This window comes from Glycine max, chromosome 1, assembly GCF_000004515.6.
Source record: "Glycine max cultivar Williams 82 chromosome 1, Glycine_max_v4.0, whole genome shotgun sequence".
Lineage (NCBI taxonomy): Eukaryota > Viridiplantae > Streptophyta > Magnoliopsida > Fabales > Fabaceae > Glycine > Glycine max.
In genome coordinates this window covers 1723774-1745769 of record NC_016088.4, presented here as the reverse complement: position 1 = coordinate 1745769, position 21996 = coordinate 1723774, and the positions used below count along the sequence as shown (strand labels likewise).

General features: G+C 31.0%; 4 protein-coding genes across 4 annotated transcripts in view; 1 reads left to right on the top strand and 3 right to left on the bottom strand.

Annotated features, from left to right (window-relative positions):
- LOC102667405 (glycine-rich cell wall structural protein 1.8) overlaps nucleotides 1-5208 on the bottom strand; it is a 7619-nt gene extending 2411 nt beyond the window's left edge. The window contains exon 1 of the mRNA XM_006573869.2: nucleotides 5174-5208. Coding sequence (XP_006573932.2) covers nucleotides 5174-5208 — 35 coding nt within the window. The remainder of the gene's footprint in view (nucleotides 1-5173) is intronic.
- Nucleotides 5209-5738: 530 nt separating this feature from the next.
- On the top strand, nucleotides 5739-7137 carry LOC100305951 (hypothetical protein). Its single transcript, NM_001349680.1, has 3 exons — nucleotides 5739-5890; nucleotides 6227-6385; nucleotides 6648-7137. The coding sequence occupies exons 1-3, from the start codon at nucleotides 5844-5846 to the stop codon at nucleotides 6844-6846; spliced, it is 405 nt and encodes a 134-aa protein (NP_001336609.1). The 5' UTR covers nucleotides 5739-5843; the 3' UTR covers nucleotides 6847-7137.
- A 1123-nt stretch (nucleotides 7138-8260) lies between these two features.
- On the bottom strand, nucleotides 8261-8764 carry LOC100775744 (putative gamma-glutamylcyclotransferase At3g02910). Its single transcript, XM_003517630.2, has one exon. The coding sequence runs from the start codon at nucleotides 8762-8764 to the stop codon at nucleotides 8261-8263; it is 504 nt and encodes a 167-aa protein (XP_003517678.1).
- An 11298-nt stretch (nucleotides 8765-20062) lies between these two features.
- Nucleotides 20063-21423, bottom strand: LOC100800009 (uncharacterized). The gene has a single exon (XM_041018513.1). It carries the CDS (start codon nucleotides 21077-21079, stop codon nucleotides 20390-20392), a length of 690 nt encoding a protein of 229 aa, XP_040874447.1. The 5' UTR covers nucleotides 21080-21423; the 3' UTR covers nucleotides 20063-20389.
- Between the last annotated feature and the right edge of the window lie 573 nt (nucleotides 21424-21996).

Sequence of the window (21996 nt, the reverse complement as noted above, 5' to 3'; positions counted from 1 at the left end):
GAGTGTCTAGCAGCAGAGCAAATACTAAAGATGTAAGACAAAGAGAACGTTACTCAGAATCACCTTAGAAGTAGTTGCCATTGCAAAGTGTGTGGTTTTAGAATGGAAAGCGCATGTGTGTATATATAGGAATGGGCCTGGCCCATTAGGCTATTGGAGGGGCCTTAAAGCGTGTTCAGTGTGGCCCACTGCACATGCAGAAGTTGGTCCGGTACAAGTTCAGAAAGAAACTGAGAAAAGCGCACTATTAGACCCACTGGTGTGCTTTTGCTGTCAACCATTATACACCTTCCTTGATCTTGTTCTCACGTTGTTATAAGACACATATGACATATCCGTTTTCTCTTATGGATGTCTAAGTCATTCATCTATGTTGTTCACAACTTCACATTTAGCACCATTGGCAAGTGTAACTATTTAATTTTTCTTTCAAATTTCAGCAGCTGTAATTAGCAACTAGCTTGTTCATGATCTGTATGTATTTATCCTGATCCACCAATTGGATTTCTATGATTTATGCTTTTAGAAACTTTTGTTTGTTTATATTTTAAGCCTTCTTTAGTGATATCACATGATTGTTGTGCTGTGTGGTTCATACAACAGAAGGTTACCGTATATATGATTGTGTGAATGAGTCCGAATCAGTGGCAACATGCATGTGGGAATTGATTTAAAAGTGAATCTAAAGCCGCTGGAAGAATTATTGTACTTGTTTTGTTTCATAAATTGTGATACTGACTATTAATTGTACCAAATTTATATTGTTTTTGAGCTACAAATCTACGATATAGTAATGTGCCGAATTTGGAACATTATGTTATGTCTGAATGAGTAGAATGAGATGCAACAAGAATTTAATTATAATATATTAATAGTGTAAACTTTTTTTAATACTATTATTTAATTATTATACTTTGTATTATAATTAAAATTATTGACAATAATTACTTTGAAAGAGACGTTTGTGAAGAGTTACTTTATAATACTCGGTGATAGTTAATGATTGTTAAGAATGCTTCTCATAGATCAACAACACAGGGATGCTATATACAGGGAATATATCAATGCATGGGGGACTTAATTATCTAACTCTCAGTATCATGTAACTGCCTCAGGTACTTCTGGTAGCCATTAACAATATTATCCTTTTTGGCTGAAAAAAAAGAATGTTTCTCAACTAGATGAGTGCGCCCTTTCAAATTAAGGATAAAAGAAAAATAAGTGATTCAGTCTCTTTAATTCTTCAAGTTTAAGTATTTATATCACTTGACATGCTTTTTGTCATTTGAGATAAAGCTTGATGTTTTTTTAAAGATGTGTGTCCCTCTTATGTTATTTGACAACTTGTGAAAGAGATAGAAAAGAGATTCAAGTGTAAATACTAGGTGATATAATTTGATAAAAAAAAAGAGAGAAAAAAAAGATGCCAAATATATAAATATATGCTTAGGATATAAGGTGTTATCATTACTCTTTTGGATATGTATATTAATGCTAATAAATACCCATTATTTCAGGGTGAATCAAACAATTTGCATTATATTATCTTTATCATGTCCACATGTGAACCCACTTCTATTTCTTATTTTATCTGCCCCTTAAAACATTTGATATAAACACTTGAAGATAGGCCGGCTAAACCAAGCAATGTGGAATATGGAAGCTTTTGAAATACTCTAAAATAACAACACAATTTTCAAGACCTTTGTCAAGCTTGTTCGTTTATCTTCATAGAGGTTTATGTATTTTATCTATCAATTTGTAGATGTTATGTATTATTCAAGAATCTTCATTTGAGATGTTTGGTTTGAAAACCTTTTTGTATGTTTCTTATATACTCAATCTTATTTTTGTAAGTCTAATAGTGGGATGTACACTTAAAGCACACAAAAACTTTTGGATGAAAAAAATCATGTTAAGTCTTTAATGCTTTGTTATACATCAAATTTTTGGGATATTAAGCGTCTTGGCTCTAATATAGCCTATATAACAGAACTTTGGGTTGTGCTTGAAGGCTTAATGTTAGGTTTGGGGCTAGTAAGGATAATATTAAAATAAAAGTGAGAACTAATTCTATTTTATATATTCACTACCCAAATGATAGAATGAAATTTTTATTTCATTATATTTATTTCATTCTTTAAATAATATTGTATAAGATTGATAAGGCTACCTATATGTATAGTTTATACTTCTAAAGAGAAAAATCATACTACCAATGAAGGTTAATTTAATATTAAATTGTTAATAAGTATTTTTTTTTTTGTAGTGAACGAAAAAAATGCATTTTTCTTATGAAGTGCTTTGTATCTCATCCACTGTATACTGTAGCTTATGTTCTGATACTTTTCAATACATTTTTGTTTGCGTTCTTTTGTTTGTCTTAACTTCAAACTAGCATAAAAAGCGAAAAGGCCCTCATATTTGTGCGGCCACTTATTCCACTCCTTCATAATTTTGGCAATAGATTAATTAAGTGATTTCCATCGAAAGATTAACGAGCTACTCTTTCTTAAATAGTAAGGAGCATTATAGTAAATTTTTACTTTCAACTCGATCGGATTGTTAACTATAGAAATACAATATTCAAATTACTATCATGAAGAAAACATAAAGAGTAGTATATGAAAGAAAGCACATAAAATTATCATTTCGTATTCACATTAATCGCGTAAGAAGACCCTATATATGTATGTGGGTATGTGTGACTTGGGAGATAAGAGTTTTGTTAGAAGGAGGCGCAATAGTGCAAATGAATGGGAAGGTGCACATGCAAGAGCAAGACCATAGTCTCAAGCGTCAAGTTGTTGCTTCAAATTGAAGGAACTTACCTTTACCTTACTTCAGCTATGTATCACTAACATTAAGAATATGGAATTGGAAGCTACTTTAATTCCCGTACATGACATTGAAAGTATGATATATAGTGGACGATCACATGAAAGTTCGAAGATTGCGGGATGGGATCCACCCATCTCCTTCTGCTTGTCTAGTGGATTGCCCTTTTGCCCTCCACCCTTGTCTTGTGAGCAGAAATGTTTGACTCTGACAGCAATATATGTTGCCCACTACTTCATCAGAGATGAGTTACCATGTAAAATAAACAAGAAGAACAAGCTAGCATAAGTAAGCACTGAGGTTTATTTTATTAATTAAATCAAAGTAATTAAATTATGAACCCATATAATGTTTCGAAGTAGCTAATATATATTTAGTGGAACATGGACTACTTGTTTGATAAGCATTGTTGAGTGCTCTCTTTATAGTTAAAGATGTGATATACATAAAATTTATACAATATTTTTTTTTTCTATATCTTGCTTTATCATTGTGACGTATAATAATTGATGTACATGAGAGAGATCGATAAACAAAAAAAATATTATTGTACATATAATATTTTCTCAAATGATAATACTAATGTTATTCTTGACTTGAACATCAAAGTGACAAAATAATATCTTACAATTAAAATTGGAGCTGAAAAAATTACAAACTGAAGCACAATATTTTAATGTGAAGCTTTCAATTGATTAGGAAAAACTATAAACAAGACTAGATAAATGTTTTTACTAAGTAGAAGAAAAAATTTCATCTCTCTAAATGTTGCTAGAGAACAATTATACTTTCTCTTATTAAGAGAATACACTTCTATCTATGAAATAGGTAAACACTTAGAGATCTGTCATATATATTTTTTTTTCTCTTGGATGGGATGCTAAAGCTGATAAAATGAATTGTTATTTCTAGTCAAAGATTTGAGTTTAAACATTGAATGCCATTGAAAAATTTTAGCCTTCCAACCAATTTACAAGCCCAACATATTTCTAGTCAAAGTTTTAACATTTTTTTTCAACTTTTCTACCACAATAGTGGTTTTACTATTTTGTGGAATTACAATCTTTCACTTAAAGCTACTTTTATGCCCTTTCAAATATTTGTCTACCTTGTCAATTCTTTGTTGCTTACATCTTTTATAGGCCATAGAGGATCAACACCTTAAAAACTTGTTTGTATTGTTTAACTTTGTGATAACATATGTTGGTTATCTTTGGTGTGATTTTTTTGCATGTCTATTCTTTCCTATACTTCATTTTTGACATAGTGATATTGAACATGTATGTGTCTTGTCTTGAAATAAAAGACTGAAGTCTTTGTAGTGTGCAAAATACTTTGATTGTCACAATACATAAAAACCTTTTGTTGTTTGTGCCAATACTCATTCATTAACCTTCGAATCCAAATAACTTGCATACTGGAGTAGCTACCACACATTCATCTTTTGTAGTAGATAAAGTCACAATAGTCTTTAATTTGAATAGCTAGCTTACCACCTCTCCTGCAAATGTAAACATACATAGTAGATTTTTTTTTTATAAGACAACATGCAAAATCTAAATTGACATAACCCTTGAGAATAATTAAAGGTGAGTAGGCAGAAGGATACAATTCATGGCATTTTGTTAATGGGGGAGGCAAAATGAGTGAAAAAAATATTTGGGGACAAATTTTTTGAGATTGTGTAACTTTGGGAAGCAAAACTAACTAAACAAGTGCCAAGTTTAAAATTAAATTAAATAGTGAGAGTTGATTATGGCTTTAAGTGATCAAATTTTAGTTCAATATCTTGATTGTTATATAGGTTTCTAAAATTTTCTCAATGTGTAGACATGATGATGGAATTTGAATCTTGCATCTCTCAAATTTTTTAAAATCTCAAATTATTCTTTTCATATTCCAGAATAGATATTTCATAGTAATAAAAAAATAATTTGAATAAGTATTTTATAATAATAAAAAATAGTTTCCAAAAAAGATATTTCATAAAAGTAAAAAAAATAACTTTCAAAATAAGTAAAAATAGTTTTCAGAATAAGTGTTCCATGACAATAAAAAATAATCATGTCTTTTTAAATAAGTGTTCCATAATAATAAAAAATAACTTTCAGAATAAGTATTTTATAACAATAAAAAATAACTTTTAAAATAAATGTTTTATAATAATAAAAGAATAATTTGATATTTTCAAACAGAAATGGAAGGGCAGGATATGCATATTGGAGAGAAGGATTCAAATCCGCATGATGATTAATACTAATGTGCTATTACTAAGGGTGGAAGGGAGTCGTAGCTTTTGGGCCTACGTGTCCTTCGAGCCCGCATTCTAACTTACAAATGGGCTGTGGGCATTGGATCTTCTAGGCCCATTTTTCTGCCTGAACCCCAAACCCCGAGGAGATAGATTTTCATTTAAAAAACAAACAAAATTTAAAACAGTCACACATTCCATAATGTTTTCAGGTGTCCCCCCTTGTTTTCGTTTTTTTCTTTCTAAAAAGGTGAGTCAAAAAGGATTTGCAGAATGGAATGCCGGGGATATTTTTAATAAAAATTATATAAAATTCATTCAAATGCAAAATATATTAAAAAAAATACAGCTTGCATTATTTTAATTCTTTTCCCTAGTAACAGATAGCCTCGGAGAAATGGATGCCGCTGGATACCTTAATAAAACTTACATAAAATTCAATAATTCATTTAATAATGTAAAATATATATAACTAATAGTATCATTTTTGTTCTTTTCTAATACAGATAGGGTTCACAAATTGGAGGCTGCTTTTTAAATGATGGAGACTGGAATGTAGATATTTTGTAATGTAAGTGTTTAAGGACAGCAATGCCCAACCTTAAACATGCTTCAATTATTGATTGTGGAGAATACTTTTGACTTTCTAATGTTCTACCTCGTTCCCTCAGTAATTCCTCATACATATAATACTTAGTATAACACAAAATGATGATGAGCAACAAAAAAATTAAATTCTTATCATTTACAGAATATGGAGTCCCAGACTTCCACACGAGAGAAGGAGTCTCTCAATCTCAGGTTTCCTATAATTCTGATTGCATTTTTTGTTACCATCGATCCTATATTTCACCTTTTATTTCATCCATGTATTTTTCTTTAATTAATTTCAATAACTTGTGTTGCCGATATTGTTGTTTCATCTTCAAACTTCCATGATACATATCATAGATATATACTGCGAGCTTATATATATAATATGAGAGGAGACATCAATTGTCTCTAAAAAGTAATTGTTTTGGAGTTACTTCTCTTCGTCATTTATTATATTCCAAGTAAATGAATGATGAAGATTAATTCCATAGAATAAAATCGTCCAGAAAAATTATCCCCTAAGCTTAGCAACTATTTCTGCAGGGAAGTCCCAGAAGCAGATAAAACCTTGGGCTTGGACATGGCCAAGGGCAGCGCATTCTGCAAGATGGGTGAAGGTTGGACATGCATCATAACTAAAACTGAGGGGCCTGATGCTGGCAAAGTTTTCGTTAAATGTGGTGAAAATTGCACCTGTACCATGTACGTCTAACACACCTCTTTTCTAAGATACTTTTATTCCATATATAAATTAACTATTGATTATTTGAATTTGTTCATAAGTCATAGCTACTCTAGAATGAATTGTCAATTTTATTTGTTCTTCTTTTCAGTTGTTTGTCCTTTCCAATACTCCAACGTAGTAACTCTTTGTTTAAAATAATATACCGCTGCTGCTGCATCTAATTATGTGTTGCAACTTGCAATGTACTGAACACCGTTCTGTTCCCAAATTCTTGTGCAGTGAGGGCGAAGCAGTGTCCCAAGAATTGAATTTGCCACCTGATGTTGTGAGCAGCAGTGGCAGTGGAGCATTCTGCAAGTGTGGTGAAGGGTGGAGTTGTGTCATTTTCAGGACTGAAGGCCCTGATGCAGGCTCTGGCAAGGGCTTTGCTGAATGCGCTGGACAGTGTTCTTGTACTATTGATGACAAATCCACCTAAGATAAACGATGAGTGCATCTATGATATAATCTGATGGTTATTTTTCTCTTGATTCTGCTACAGGTTTGTAAAATTAATTGTATTGAAGAAGGGGACAATTATGATCAGTAGTATGTGTGGTCAAGTGTATGTATGATATATATACTATGATGGTTGGTTTACTTCCACTTTGATACATGTTTGTAACATAAGTTGTATGGAAGAAGTGAGTGAACCATCTTCAGTATAATGTGTGATCAGTAATAAAGGAAATGAAGGGACTGCCATGACTATTATGCTTGATCAGTATTAGTTTGTACTTAATTGCTTATCAGTATTAGTAATTATTGCTTAATAATATGCTCCATTTGTTTTTTATTGGAGTATATTCATTACTCCATTCATAATTCAAAATTTTTGTTATTTTATAATAGATTCAACTTAATTTTTTAAATTCATGTATTTTTATTTTTTATAAATTAGTAATTTAAATTCTGTGATTGATTATTAATTAATAATTATAATTAGTAGAGTTATTAAATTAATTAGAAACTATTAATCATTAAAAAATTTAATAAAAGATTATTAATTCTAATGTAATGATACTATAAATTAAAATTATTTATTAATAATATGTCGGAGGATAAAATCATAAATTTATAAAATTATGAATTTAAAAAATTAAGAGAACAAAATTATAATTTAATTTTTATGATACGAAGGGAAAAAATTGTTGCATAAATCAAGTAATTTAAACCCGCCATGTAGATTCCAAGTTCAAAGGCATGTGAAGATTTTTGTTTTTTTTGTCTTTTCAAATTGGCTAGCGTCGTTTCAAGTTAGCTTCATGGCGATTAATATTATCTACTCTAAGACGCATATGATTTTTTTTTTTTTTTTTGTAATTGGTGGTATAAACGTTTACGCCATCATGCTAGCTAGTGACATTTCATGTAGATAAAATATCACAAATAGTATATTATATATAAAAAAATTGAGTAAATATTTTTATATATTTAACATAAATATTAGTTCATACTGTTCATCTAATACTAACTCACTGATTCATCTAAATAGCCTGGCTAGTAATCCATTAGAACTAACGACCAGCCAAAAGCCCAAAATCTAATAATACCGATGCTATCAAGCATTGAATTTACTTTTCGTTAAAGATTCAGAGGTTACAAATCCCATTAATTGTGATTAAACACAAATCACTTAACATTAATTGAATTGGACCGAATACATCGAATTCTTTAGGTTTCAGCACTAGGTGTGCATAGATTAAACTGTATTATCCGGAGAATGATCGGAATACGATCCGTCCCAGAGGATACAATAACAAACATATTTATTTATTGAAAAATTACAAATAATATTAGGCTGAAGACTTTCCTTAAATGCGATGAAAATTCAGCAGCGACAGAACACAGGTTTAAGGAACAAGGTCAAGAATAGTGTTTCTGCCACCGCTTCTGTCCTCCTTCCTCACATACTCTCTTGCTTCTTTCTCCCCATACTCCCTCAACCCAACTTCCCCCTTCATCTTCCACAACACTTCACCGAATCTCCTGTGTCCCCAATACGCCTCCGCCTCCACCTTCCCCCCTCCCTCCTCCTCCGCCGCCGTCACCGCTAACCGCTCGTAATACCCCGCGCTCACGCCTTCGAACTCGTCCAGCACAACCACCGCCTCCTCCGACACGGCATAGACCTCGCCCTTCACGCGATGCCCCGACCCGGGTAGTTTGATCAGGTATGGGATCCCGTGGGGCCCACACACCAGCGGATAAGGCTCGTTCGTCACGTAGCTGCCAAGCAAAACGGCGTCGTCTTTGCTCCTCAACTCCTCCATCAGATAGTGGTTCGGAAAGCCTCGCTTCAACGTGCCGTACGCGAAGATCAAGTGCGGTTTCGCCTTTTCGCTCTCTCTCTCCATCACTACACTTTCCTTGCATTCCTGTGTTTCTTATTCTTTAATCTTCCAACTTTATTTTGGCCCATTTCTGTTTTTTTTGTGGGCTTGGACCAAAAAGGATTCTGGCCCATATACAACTCATTAGGCCTACAAAGCCCACGATTGATTAGTTTCTAACTTTCTGTAACTTGAGGAAGAAGGTACAAATTGAATCACTATTAACAGAAATACTCACATTTAATATGTGACCGTATCTTAGATAAAATTATCTTCAAAAAATTTACATGTAGGAAATAAAAAATATTTTTGGTTTCTCTGGTTTATACACAAATATTTAAAAATAAGAAACATTAAAAATAAGATGGTTTTTTTTTTTTTTTACTGAAACTGAAAGAAGAAAATAGAACAAGAAACTATTTGATATGATAAGTAAAACAGATACATGACATGGCAACCCCACCGCGATGCCATACTGCCAAAACTAGAATAAAAAAAATCAGTAAAGTGCAACGAACTTAGGTTGATGAAACATTGCATCTTGTGGTTGGCACAGCTAAATGGCCTGGCATAATGATTTTTCGTGGATCAACTTTCTCTGCCGAAAAATTAACAGTAGTAATGTCATCCTAATTTATACAAGTACGATTGGTAGCACAATGTTTGGAGAACTATGTGATGTTCCAAACTTGTGTGTGGTGATTCAGGTAAGCACGCGTACACAAATGTTGTCAGAAAAGGATTGGCATGAGGATAACACTTCAACGACGCACATACACCTCTCTGCTTCGTTTCATTGCCTCTTGTCTGATTTGATGTCACGGAAGAGGAATTATTGAGCTGAACAGCTTAGAGATCTGATATCTGTGATGTTACCGTTAATTTGCAGAGAAATTTTTGTGGTTTTCTTAGTACAAAAAAGTTAAGGTCCCGAACTATTTTTTAGAAGGGACCATATCCATTGGAAACTAGCGGCCTTCGAGCACACTAGATACCAAATTCAACAATAATGGAACTATGGTAGTACCACAAAAATTATAGTACTTAGTGAGAAGTTTTGTTGATGAAATTAAGGATTTATTTGCTGTATTATTGTACTTGCTAAGAATATTTTTTGATAAAATTAAGGATTTTTTTAATTTTTAAATAATGTATACCTTTGAATTAAATATATGGTTTTAATAATTTTATAAATCTATAATTGTAAATTGTTTTATACATTAAAATTCTATTAAAAAACGACTAAGTAGCATTAATGTTTTCAAAACTAAAAGTGGAAATTTGTTTTAACATACCAGCAAGTAGCATGTGTGCCCCCTGCGTTGTACGGAGTCAAATTATATATGGTAATTCTTTTATAAGATATATTGTGTTACTTATATAATTAATTCATGAAATATTTCTTAATAATATGCATGAAAATAATATTGAATTAAGATAATGAGAATGATAAGCATCAAGAAAATATAATATTTAATATCATGGGCAATATATAAAATTATCAAATGCAAGTCTCATTTTTTAAGTAAAAAATTGAAATGTAAAAATGGAATAGCTATATATTTATATAATAAATGTGTATTTTAAAATGGAAATTATTTTGATTGTTTATAAGAATAAGAATCAATTTTATTCATATAATTTAAATATTAACATATTTTTATAAAAACATTCCATCCCTATATAATTTTTCACATAAATTTTTTATTCTAATATCATATTTTTTTATGATTTACATAATAAATAAAATATTTTTTATGATTCATTTAGAATCAATATACTTGTTACTTGTTATCATCAAAACCAACGTGATATTACTTATATATATATATATATATAAACTTGCCAATTGCTATTGTTTTTATAATTTATTTTTTTTTTTAAAAAAAGGTAGTATACTTTTGAGCTGGATGAATCAGGCTTCTGGTAAAGGAGATTCACTGTACATCCGTCATATGGCAAAGGAAAGGAGTCCACAAACTTTATTTATCTATTTTTCCACAATCTTTACTGATTAAAAGAGAAAAGGGGACTATACATTCCTCAATCTGTGTGCGTGTGTATGTATGTGTGTCTGTGGCATCCTGTGACACGGAATCCTCAGCCCAAAAACACGTTTAAAAGTGAAGAAGGAGAGACAACCATGATCCAAGATCCACGCATATTTATCCAGAACCGAACTAAATGCCGCCAAAACCCAAGTTTCATTGCATTGTAACTTGAACTTCAACTACGTACCCAATCCACCGTGGACACTTTCACATGTAATATGGGTCTGTGGCACATGATATGTTCTGGCTCATTGTGGCCCCGAGTGACGGCGTGGGGTATATACACTTGGATTTGGGGTAAGAGAAGAAGAATCACAATACCCTGCCATATTCCTTATGGCCTGTACCTATGTCCCTGGATCTTTCTTTTCTTTGTACCTCTAGTATAAATAATTTCGTTTGAATTAAATAAGATTATATAATAAATAATAAAATTTTCTTTTTGAAATATTATGATTAAACTCAAAATTAAAATAATTCTAGGTGAACTGATTCTGATTTAGGAATTCAATAATCAAGGATGTATTATATTAAATTAAACTTATACATATTTGAATGTAAGTTTTGTGAGAAGTAAGAATTTGATAATTAGAAGACCTTCCATAAAAAATCAAACACCTACTTATAAGTCCATGCATCTTCCCGTTGCCTTTCCTTCACCGGATCCCTAGATCGATAGTTAGCATTCACTGGGGACTCGCTGCCACCCTCTGTCTTCTGCCCCATTGGCCATACCATGATGCTTTGTGTCATGTGTAGTAGTAGCAGTAAAAGTGTTGGATTGTTCCAGCGTGAGGAACGAGTCTTGCATTAGATAAAAATGAATAAGTTAACTGGTGTATATATGACAAAAATCCATACACTTAATATTCGTAAAGAGTTTGGATGTAATATGATAGCTCATATGTTTTTTGTCACTTGGCCCGGTATTAAATATCCCCCTTTGGTGTTTTAGACTCTTTTCTTATGTCACCATCGAATAATAATGGTTGAAAATTATACAACATTTTCCATGTTGTAGTGTTTCATTCACTTATGCAATTCTTGCCTAATCCATCTCCCAACCTAATAATTTACTTATGTAGCTATTGTTTGACTTATTATTAATAAAGAGATCTCTCTAATGTTTTAGCTTTTGCTTAATCGTCTCGTCTAAATAAAAAAGTTTGTATTTTTTCTTTCGGTTTGGATAATGAAAATATGCATAAATATTGATATGATCAAATGTTATTGTTGTTATTGATTTTCCTTTGTCCTAGATATTTTATGGTCTTCCTTAGGGGAGAAAAAGAGAAAAACTGTACGGGTACGGGTGTTGGGTGAAGGTAACTTGGACAAGAGTTTTGCTGCCCTATCCCAAAGAAAGAATAATTGCAAGATGACTTCCTCGGTGATCGATCAATTATAGCACGTACACTGTATTGAATCATGAGTGCTTCGCATTCCAAAAGTATGATCAATCCAATCTAGTCAGTGAAAATGGGATCCACAACTTATCTTACCTTAAAAAGAAAACAAAATAATTGCCCCAGAATTATGAAACGAAGAAGATCTTCTCTTCATTCTTTAAAACTAGTTAGAGAGAGAAATTATTGATGAAGTTTTATAGGTATTGGAGTGATTATATATAGTTCTCACTCAACTTGCATAGATGTATGCATACATTGTATGTCCACGCTCCACAAAACTACTTTATATTAAAAATAGCAAAGATCATAGACAGAAGAGGTATGTGTGTGTGACTCAAATCATCCGTCTATTTTTTGTCCCTTTAATTAAAAAATAACATCTCATAAAGACTAGCAATTATTAATTCAGAAAGGGAATGTTATCCTCTTTTTAATAATTTGTCGTTTTTCATTTGGATAAAAAAAAAAGAAGGAAAATGAGACACAAGTTTAATGGGAGAAGTGATTTCAATCCATGTGTAAATAATGTCATGAATTTCAGACTTGGACGTTTGAATATCGAAACTGGCCGACAGGAAGACTGATGGTAATTGACTATGAAATAAGACAGTTTTCAGCCTTTCCCCTTAAAATGAATGAAAGATAATAGTTTACCATTTCCACGCCATGTTGTGTGTGTGTCCTGTTGTCTAAGGTTGAAAACGAAAAATTCACGCCAAAACAAAGACAAATTTATTTATTGATTGTTTGGTTAGTATTTATAATTCATTTCACTTACTTCAATAAATGTTTGAATGTAGAATTTATAGGTAAGATTATTAAAATGTGCATATTTAGTATGGAGTAGAAAATTGTATCAAAATTTAAAACGAACGAAAATTTTACTAAAGCTACTATTAGTAACAAATCATTGGTGTGAGTAGACTTGATTCAATTACTTAATCTTTAAGTTCAAATTTTATAAACGAAAAGAATGTAATTGTGATTTTTTTTTATTAAAGATAATAAATAAAGTTTTTTAACAAAGATTATTCATTAAATATTCCACGTCAATATCATAATCACTAAAAAAAAAAGAAGCTACTACTAAACTTTGAATTACAGCTTGCTTATTTTTCTTTTTACTGAATTTGAAAGAATAAATAAGCATTCTTTTGTATTGTAAAGTAATATGAGATAGTTAAACTGAACAAAACTCCAACCAAAACCTGCACACAGACCGCGAACACAGGTCTTCAAAGTGCAAGGTTTGTCACTTTGTTCCTGCTTGTTTGGTTAGAACATAGAATTAATTTCAAGTATTGTAATACTAAAATTAAAATTAATTTGAACAAATATCTTAAATCAGGTTCATTAGTTTAGATTAATATCATGAAAATTTAAAATAAATAAACACACACAAAGGGAAGGGGTAATAAAAGTGAAAAAGTATGTTTTCGAGTTTTTTGTTGCGGGCTTGGTTAACACCAGATTCACATAATATATAAAATTGTGATCGAGGTTAATTTGAACATATAATTCAATCACGTTCATTAGTTTAAACTTAATTTTATCAAAATTCATTAAAACAAGTAATCACTTACGCCAAGCGCCACACCCTTCAAGACCTAAAATCAATCGATTCAAGAATATTTTAAAATGCATGATGGATAAAATTTAAAAACACATATTGCAAGTGTATATATAAAACTCCAAAGTAACTCTAATTCAACAGCTTATATCGTCAACAAATACACCTTCCGTCCCAAAATAATTATAATTTTGTGTGGTTTTACATAAAAATAAAAGATAATAATAATTTTATAAAATTAACTTTATTTCATCATTAATTCATTTTTAAATTTTATAGTTCATCATTACTATATAAATAAATAAAAAGTTATTAATATTACATTAAAAAATTAAAATAATTATTATTTTAATTTTTTTTTTCTTATACAACAACCATATAATAGAACAGAAGGAATAAAACTTTTATCCTCCTCTTGGACCACCACTCTACTTTAAGGTATAAAATTGAGAGTTTCACGTCAAAGAATGTAATAAAATCATGATTTTGGGATCGTCTAGTTTGTTTTTGTTGTGTATCTCTTGGGATCTTCAAGCTTGTTAAGAAATCTCTAACAATTCAATGTAAAACTGGAGACGTGTCAACTCATTAATCTAATTTGCAACCAATCAAAATACTATCAAAATTTTCATTTTGATAACTGGACGGGACTAGTTCCCACTTCCTTGGCTGCGTGAGGAATGAGGATCTTATTATTATGTCGATAATTATCACCTTTAATCCACTAAATAATGAATTCATAAATAGTTAATGTTTTGTACATTCTTCAACTTTTAAAGATCATCGTCATCTCTCTCTCTTTATTTTATAGATGAGAAATACTACAAACATACTCCCTCTTATTAATTAAAATTTATTAAAAATAAAAAAAATTAATTTTGTGAGTTTCATGTTATATTAATGATTTTTTCTTATAATTTCATAATTTTTAACAAATTTTTAATTAATTAAAGAGAATGTGATTGAAGGAGTATGTCAAAAAATGTGTTTCTATCACTTATCTTTGTTACCATGATAATAATAATAATAATTTAACTAAGATTTTAAACAGAAACTTCTAAAGTTTTTTCATGCTTGTTTGCTCCTTTTTTTTTCTTCCTGAATCAGAATTGGATTGGTTTTTGTACTATCAATTAAATGCACTATATCTTTTATAGTCCAAATATTTATGAAGGGAAATTATTAATTTTAAAGTTTCAAGAAAGTATTAAAATGCACGTATCTCTTGTCCAATTATTTTATCATCAATCCTATGTAATTAGACTCAGGCCGTTAGGAATAGATATATGAGAGAAATTCTTTTGATCGAGTCACACATAATGTTTATGAAAATCATGAGCCATAGAAAATGTATAAATGAAGTGACCTAACTAAATGAGCAGATAGAGAAAAAACGGCCCCAGGGCTATTCCCATTTCCCAGCAGAAGTTGGAGTTTGGGCACTTTGTAATTTGTATATATATCCATTTTCATGTAGTTGTAGCTATTCACTACATTGGAGCATGACCTATCGTATTCGTCCCTCCTATATTTATTTGTAACCACATGCTCATTCACACGTGCCAGACTCCTAGATTCTCTTCACACGCCAACTCTTTATGCCTCTCTCCCTCTAAAGAACTTGAGCTGATCTTGCGTATGTGCAAACACCAAAATATTTCAAGTTCCATTATTGGTAACTTTCAAGATTGTCCCAAATTCTTAATTAGATCCAATGCTTTCCTTTGAATTTGACATTTAAGGTGATAAGAAATATATTCAATATTTTAGATTTCAAAAAATTCTTATACAATTTTTTAGATTTTAAAATCCTTGTATTCGTGATAAATAATTTTTTATTAATTAGTTTATTAGTTTTTATCAAAAATATCAGGTGAAGAAATTTAAATATGAGATCTCTCCCTTCTATTCTTCATTCCCAACCATTAAATCAATTTTATATCTTATGTTAACAATAAATGATTAAGAATATAATTTCATTTTCTAATATATTTATTGTCTTTCATATTAGTTATATTCTTTCTCATCTACATTTTTATTTTATTTTTTCACTGCACAATAAATTATTAAGAATATAATAGGAAAAAATATTCAATACTTTATTGATATTGTAAAATGAAAAAAATATATTCATTTTAATTGAAATGTCAAACAAAATAAGAGGAATAGAATACTACATGAATATGTCAAAAAAAAAAAAAAGAATACTACATGAAGTTCTGTTTATTAATTATTCTCCATATGACAAAGAAAAAGGTAGAAAAAAGGACAGGACTTGGCATTTTGCCCAATTATTTGTTTGTTAATGCAGGAAAACATCGCCAGGAATAATTAGGGGAAACATCTCTTGTTGAACCGAAAACGAATGAAGAATTCAAGATCAGTTTCCTTTTCAGGGAGTTGCTTTCCTGTCTTTGTTTTCTTGAACAGCAGTATCCTCTCATAATCTTAGCAATCAAATGCTGCAGCTTTTAAATAAATGTTACAATTTTTTATTTTTTTCTATGAATTTTGACATCTTGGTGGTTCATGTGGTGCATAGTCTGTTAGTCTAGATCTGTGCTCTATATGTATTTACCTCGTGACTAACATTTTTTTTATAAATTTTTCTTCCCTTTAGAGTGAGATGGATTAATGAATTAACAATATTATCGTTTCCTAAGACAGTTTGAGTTTGAAAGCATTTGTAAATTAATGTATATAAATATTACGTATTTATATACCTCTTTAGACTTTAATTAAAACAAAAATCCAATTTATTTTAAATGGAATTAGAATTCCTATTACTTCATTATGCCCTTAATCCCCATGGCTAGCTAGCTTTAACTTCTCCCACAGAAACTTCTATCTCTTTTTTTTTATATATATATATAATTAAAATTCTATCTCTTTTTTTTGTATATAATTAAAATTCTATCTCTTCTTCTAACAATTCTAAAGTTATATATTGAGTTGACATCACCGTCAATATTCCTATCAAATTAAATAACAAAAAATATCATGCCTTGTTATTTTTGCTCATAACCTTAAAGGTTACATATCCATTGACACTCCATGTTTTTCTACCACAGTAGACCAAGGTAACGCTGTAGCTCCAAATTTAACCTTATGTCTTCTTATAGTCTTATTGGAGTCCATCATCAGGATTAAATTTTATTGCTAGCTACCCCAATATCTTGTGATGTTGAAGCATCCATGCATGACGGTCGATTTCTTCTACTGATATTTTTGCTCAAATCTAAAACATAAAATCCAACTACATATTTCTAGTCCTTATATATACCTTTAGCTTTATGTTGAAATGATTTTTTTATAAAAAAAAAAAAAAAAACTGTAAGGAAACAAAAGATCAAGAAATAATGAATACTTTAACACCTTTTTTTGCAGTAAAAAAAACACTCAATAATTTGAGAGACATTTAATACTACCTTCCAGTTAGTTGAGATGATTGGAAGAATCAATTAATAAGTGTTTCATCCCAAAAACCAAATAGTCAATTAAAATAATTCATTGCAGGGTTATATACAACATAAACTTTGTTACTAGTAATAGTTTAGAGGATGTGATGACAGAGAATCAGTAACACCTTTAACAAGAGTGGATCATGAGGAAACTTAGACTATCTAACTGAGGTAGGATTGATTAAGCAGTAAGCTTTCCTCTTTTAAATCCTAATATGTCAAATGCTAGCCAGGAGAAAATACATTTATAATAGAAACGATCAGTTTTACCAAAACAAAATGAAACAATCAAATCGATCAATTAGAAGTATTAGTTGAAAAATAAAAACAGTAGAAATGTAACCCACGAAAAAAATATAGTAGAAATATCTTCATAATCCAATTCAAGTGCTCACCTTCCAAATTATTTCATAAAATATTGTCGTAGCCTGTGTCACTCCAAGGCATGGAAATCCACTTAAAGATTCGCAAGTCTCAACCCGTTTTAAAAATATTGAAATCACTCGTGATTAAGGTAAAATAATTGACTCTAGACATTTATTTATTTGTTAGTTTTTTCTTTTAGACTCTAGAGATCAGCAAATATAGCATATCAAATTGCTTGTTTTCCACAAGGAATCTTTATAGATTGTCGTATATTGTTATGTGTGGATCTTTTCATGTTCTATTCGTACTTTTGTGTCACAAAATTTGTATGTAATTTTGAATAAAAAAAATGTATAGTATATATTGCTCGGAAAATATTGATAAGTATCAATTCTAAGTAGTTGAAGGACATTTCATTTGAAATATGTATGTTAGGAATCAACAAATCAATCAATCCTGTATCCAATTACAACCAAAAATGAAAATGAAAAATAAACCCTTTAGTAGAGAAAACCAGAGGTAGGTCGTTGTTGAAACATGATCTAAAGCTAGTTAAACATTATCTAGCACATTGACAAACCAACCAAAGCCAAAAACAGCACCGACACTACACAACCAGAGGTTTAAATGTGTGTTTTTTCCCGCGCCACATTACAGACATTCTATTTGGTGATTTTGGTCCCTTACTTTGAAAAGGTTGTAATATAGTCTTTGTAATTTTTTTTATTATTTCTCCTAGTTTTTATATTAGTCTTTAATACGTTTATTTTATCCGTGACGAATCATTTAGATTTATTCATTTCCCCTCTTGTAACCCATTCTATTTTTTTTATTGATTTTATCTATCTAAATATTATAAATTTTATGTTTAGTTCTTCTAAATATCAAGGATTTTTATTTAAACTATTCAGTGTAGATCAATTGACAAATAATTGTTTTAACTTAATCAAATGTTTTAAATTAAGTATTGGATATACAGTTACTTTAATTTCAATAAAAGATACCTTGATTTATTCAAAGAAAAAAATATTTCCTCTCTCATATGTAAGAGATAAGTAAAAAAAACCAAAAACTAGCATAGAAACTATGAAAAAGAGAGACAAATTCTTGTGTAGTAAATTAGTACTTTCTAAAACAAACGGCTAAATAAAAAAAAATCTTGATATTTAGAGTGATCGCATATAGATTGTTTAATATTCTTAGCGACATATTCTTTTAAGGAGATATAAACTAATTTCGAGATAAAATTGAAATTTAATAAATAATAAATGCAATAATATCAAACAAATTTTTTACTAGTATGATAATTCCATTTAATATATTATTAGTTTAATACAAAGTACATAGTATTTTTTTATTATCAGGAGTGCATAGTATATATATGGGTAATGTTGACAATTGGTCATGTACTAGCTTTCCAAAAACTAATAAAATCTGGTTATAGTTTTCATGCTTCATAAAATAAATGTAAAATTCGTGCCAAATTTGCTAAATCAGTTCATGATTATTTATTTTTCTTTTTCCCTTTTAAATACAATTATTCTAGTTAACTTTAATTATACAACTATTATATCAGTTTAAGCGTGATATTACTTGAACTCTTCACTGTAACATACAACAATTTTACCCAATAATTTCAGTCTAGTAATTAATAGGATTTGAGTAACTCGTACAAGATTTTAAATTCTTATATATTACCGTCATTGTAAAGAGGAAGAAAAAAACATAGCACAATTTTAATTTCTTTCTAATTTATTTCGACCTAGGTACTATAAAATTGATCATTTATTTTATATCAATTTAATGTGATACAGAGTTCTTAATTTTAGAATTGCGGCATAGAACAGTCAACATTGTCTCCTATTCTTATAATAAACAACGGTCATAAAAAAGTTGAAGACCAAAGAAATGTATTAAAGTCCATCAAATTTTCAACACTAACAAACATTAGAAACAATATTATATACCCGTTCTTCGGGGGGAAGATGAGTGATTCAATGATAAAACAGAGTAAAAAAATTTGCCATTAGAAGCATGAACCAAAAGTTTATGAGATGTAGGAAATTAAAAGAAAATAAAATGAAAGGAGCAAAGCAAAAACAGCACGGACATGCCGTACTCCAGCACATTAAGGCTGAACCTCCCTATAACAGCCCAAAAAGCAAAAAAACAAAGTGAAGAGATAGGCTTGAAAAGAAAGAAAAAACACAAAACCTAAAACACTATGATTGATTAATCAGCTTGGAACCACATGTTACGTGGGACCAAACATATCAAATAACGATCATTTGCATGAAATTGTAAGGCAGTTAGCGCTTCACAACCAAATCGTACAATACAGCCTAATCATGCCCTCTTAAGAGTTGGTGCTATCATATAATACACATCATTTCATAAATCTTTTCAGACTTAGTATAATGCACTAACCCAAATAATAATAAACACAACAAAACAAAAAAGGCAAATTTTCAAAAGAGTTTAGCCAGTGCATAATCTCATTCTCCGACGAACATTCACTAAAATTTAGAAATCACAAATCGTAGGAGATATACATATACATAGTTACATAAATATAGACTAGTAGCTAAACAATTAATAATAACACTTTTCTGTCATTGTATTTGTATTCCAAATTGCAAATTGCAAATTCAACATTCCCAGCCGAACCATAACGCACTAGGATCAAGATCGTACTGAAACAAAATAAAAATTTGAAATTTTTTGGTTAATATATATAAACTTATATAAAGTATTTGTTGTTATTATTATATATTTTTTTAATCTACAAAATTTCAACCTCTATACAAAGGAGAGTGTTCTTGAACCACTTTAGAGACCTTGGATTGCCGGAAAGCCTTCATCGGGCTCGGAAAGAACCACCCTTTCCCCTTCGTCCGCGGTCTCAATTCTCCGTCGCCAGAAACCCTCGCTACCGCCGTCACAGCCACCGACCTTGACCGCGCCATCACCGGATTTATGCTCCCGTCGCCGTCGCGTTCCTCTGCCAATATCTTCTTCGCTTCCCACTCCTGCTCACCGCCGCCGTGTCTACTGCTCTTCTGCGACTTGAACATTGACCAGAACGACCTCGCCGACCGGCTTCCGTTCATCGCCGGCGACTCCCTCGCGCTATCGAGATCCAAAACCCTATCTCCTCCGCCGCCGCCGGAGAACCGCGACCTCGATCGGAGAAACGGAATCGCCATGGAGCGCGAGCGTCGCAGCCCTGGCTCCCGCTCGATGAGGTTGTGGACGCGGCCGACGGAGTCGCTGGCGCCGGAAAAACGCGAGAAGGAAGACGAAGAGGAAGAAGAGGAGGAGGAGCTGGTGGCGTAGCAGGAACAGGGGCGCACGTTAGCACAGTCAGGGCAAAGAGTTACGAGACGGTCGCGAAGGCAAATATGGCAAATTCCGCTTCTTCTTCGCTTCGATGGATGCTTCGGGCACTTCCAAATCTCTTCTTCGTCCAGGTACAACGCCATTTTCTTTCACTGAAGCTTTTTTTTCTTCTATCCTTCGTTGTTCACTGGTGAATTTTCTTTTCTATCAGTGTTTGTTTTTCTCTCTCGCTTTTATTGCTCGGGTGAGGGATTTAAAAGGAGTGGAGTTAACCATGGTTAGCGTTATGAGTTGAACCGGGGTTAGTGACTGTTGGGGGAACCAAACGCCGCGTTTTGGGTAACGGTTCGGGTTTTAAGTGGGTTAGCGGCGTTTTTATGATTTGGTCCTTAATTGGGGTTGTGATTAACGGGAAAGCCATTGGCGACTTTTATTAAAAGAAAAAAAAAAAAAACTGAAAAGGTGAATGTGATTGTTGGGAGTGTTGAATTGAATGACACCTTTCTAATTCTAAAGTCGTAAAATGTAATGCAGCATTGCAGACACAACGAGCGCATTTTCACATCTGAGATGGGACTCCCAAGCAACCCACAGGGCCCACTCCCAACAAGATTATTACTTAATAATGGACACTTACATTTCCACATTTTTCTTTTATGTTTTTTTTTTTTCACATCAAGGACAACTCTTTTTTTTATGTAAACATTAAAATGAAAAACTTTTTTTTTTTTACAATTTAGTGCTGTCTACATTTTGAGAAAAAAAGAAAGATAAATGATTAATTTGATTGATGATATAATATGATATGAAAAAAAATATATTAATTATGAAGAGAGAAAAAAAAATATTGATTGAGTGTTTAAATTTTTTTATTCTCAAAATATAATCACTTTAATAAAATTCATGTAAAAATCATTACTAACCAAAATAATACTACTCACAAATCGATTTGACTATATTTAACATAAACCATAAAGTTGAAATGAAAAACAAATGCCTTTTGGATTATATTTAAGAGAAAACAAATGAATTAATTAATTATTTTTTAAAAAATAGATCA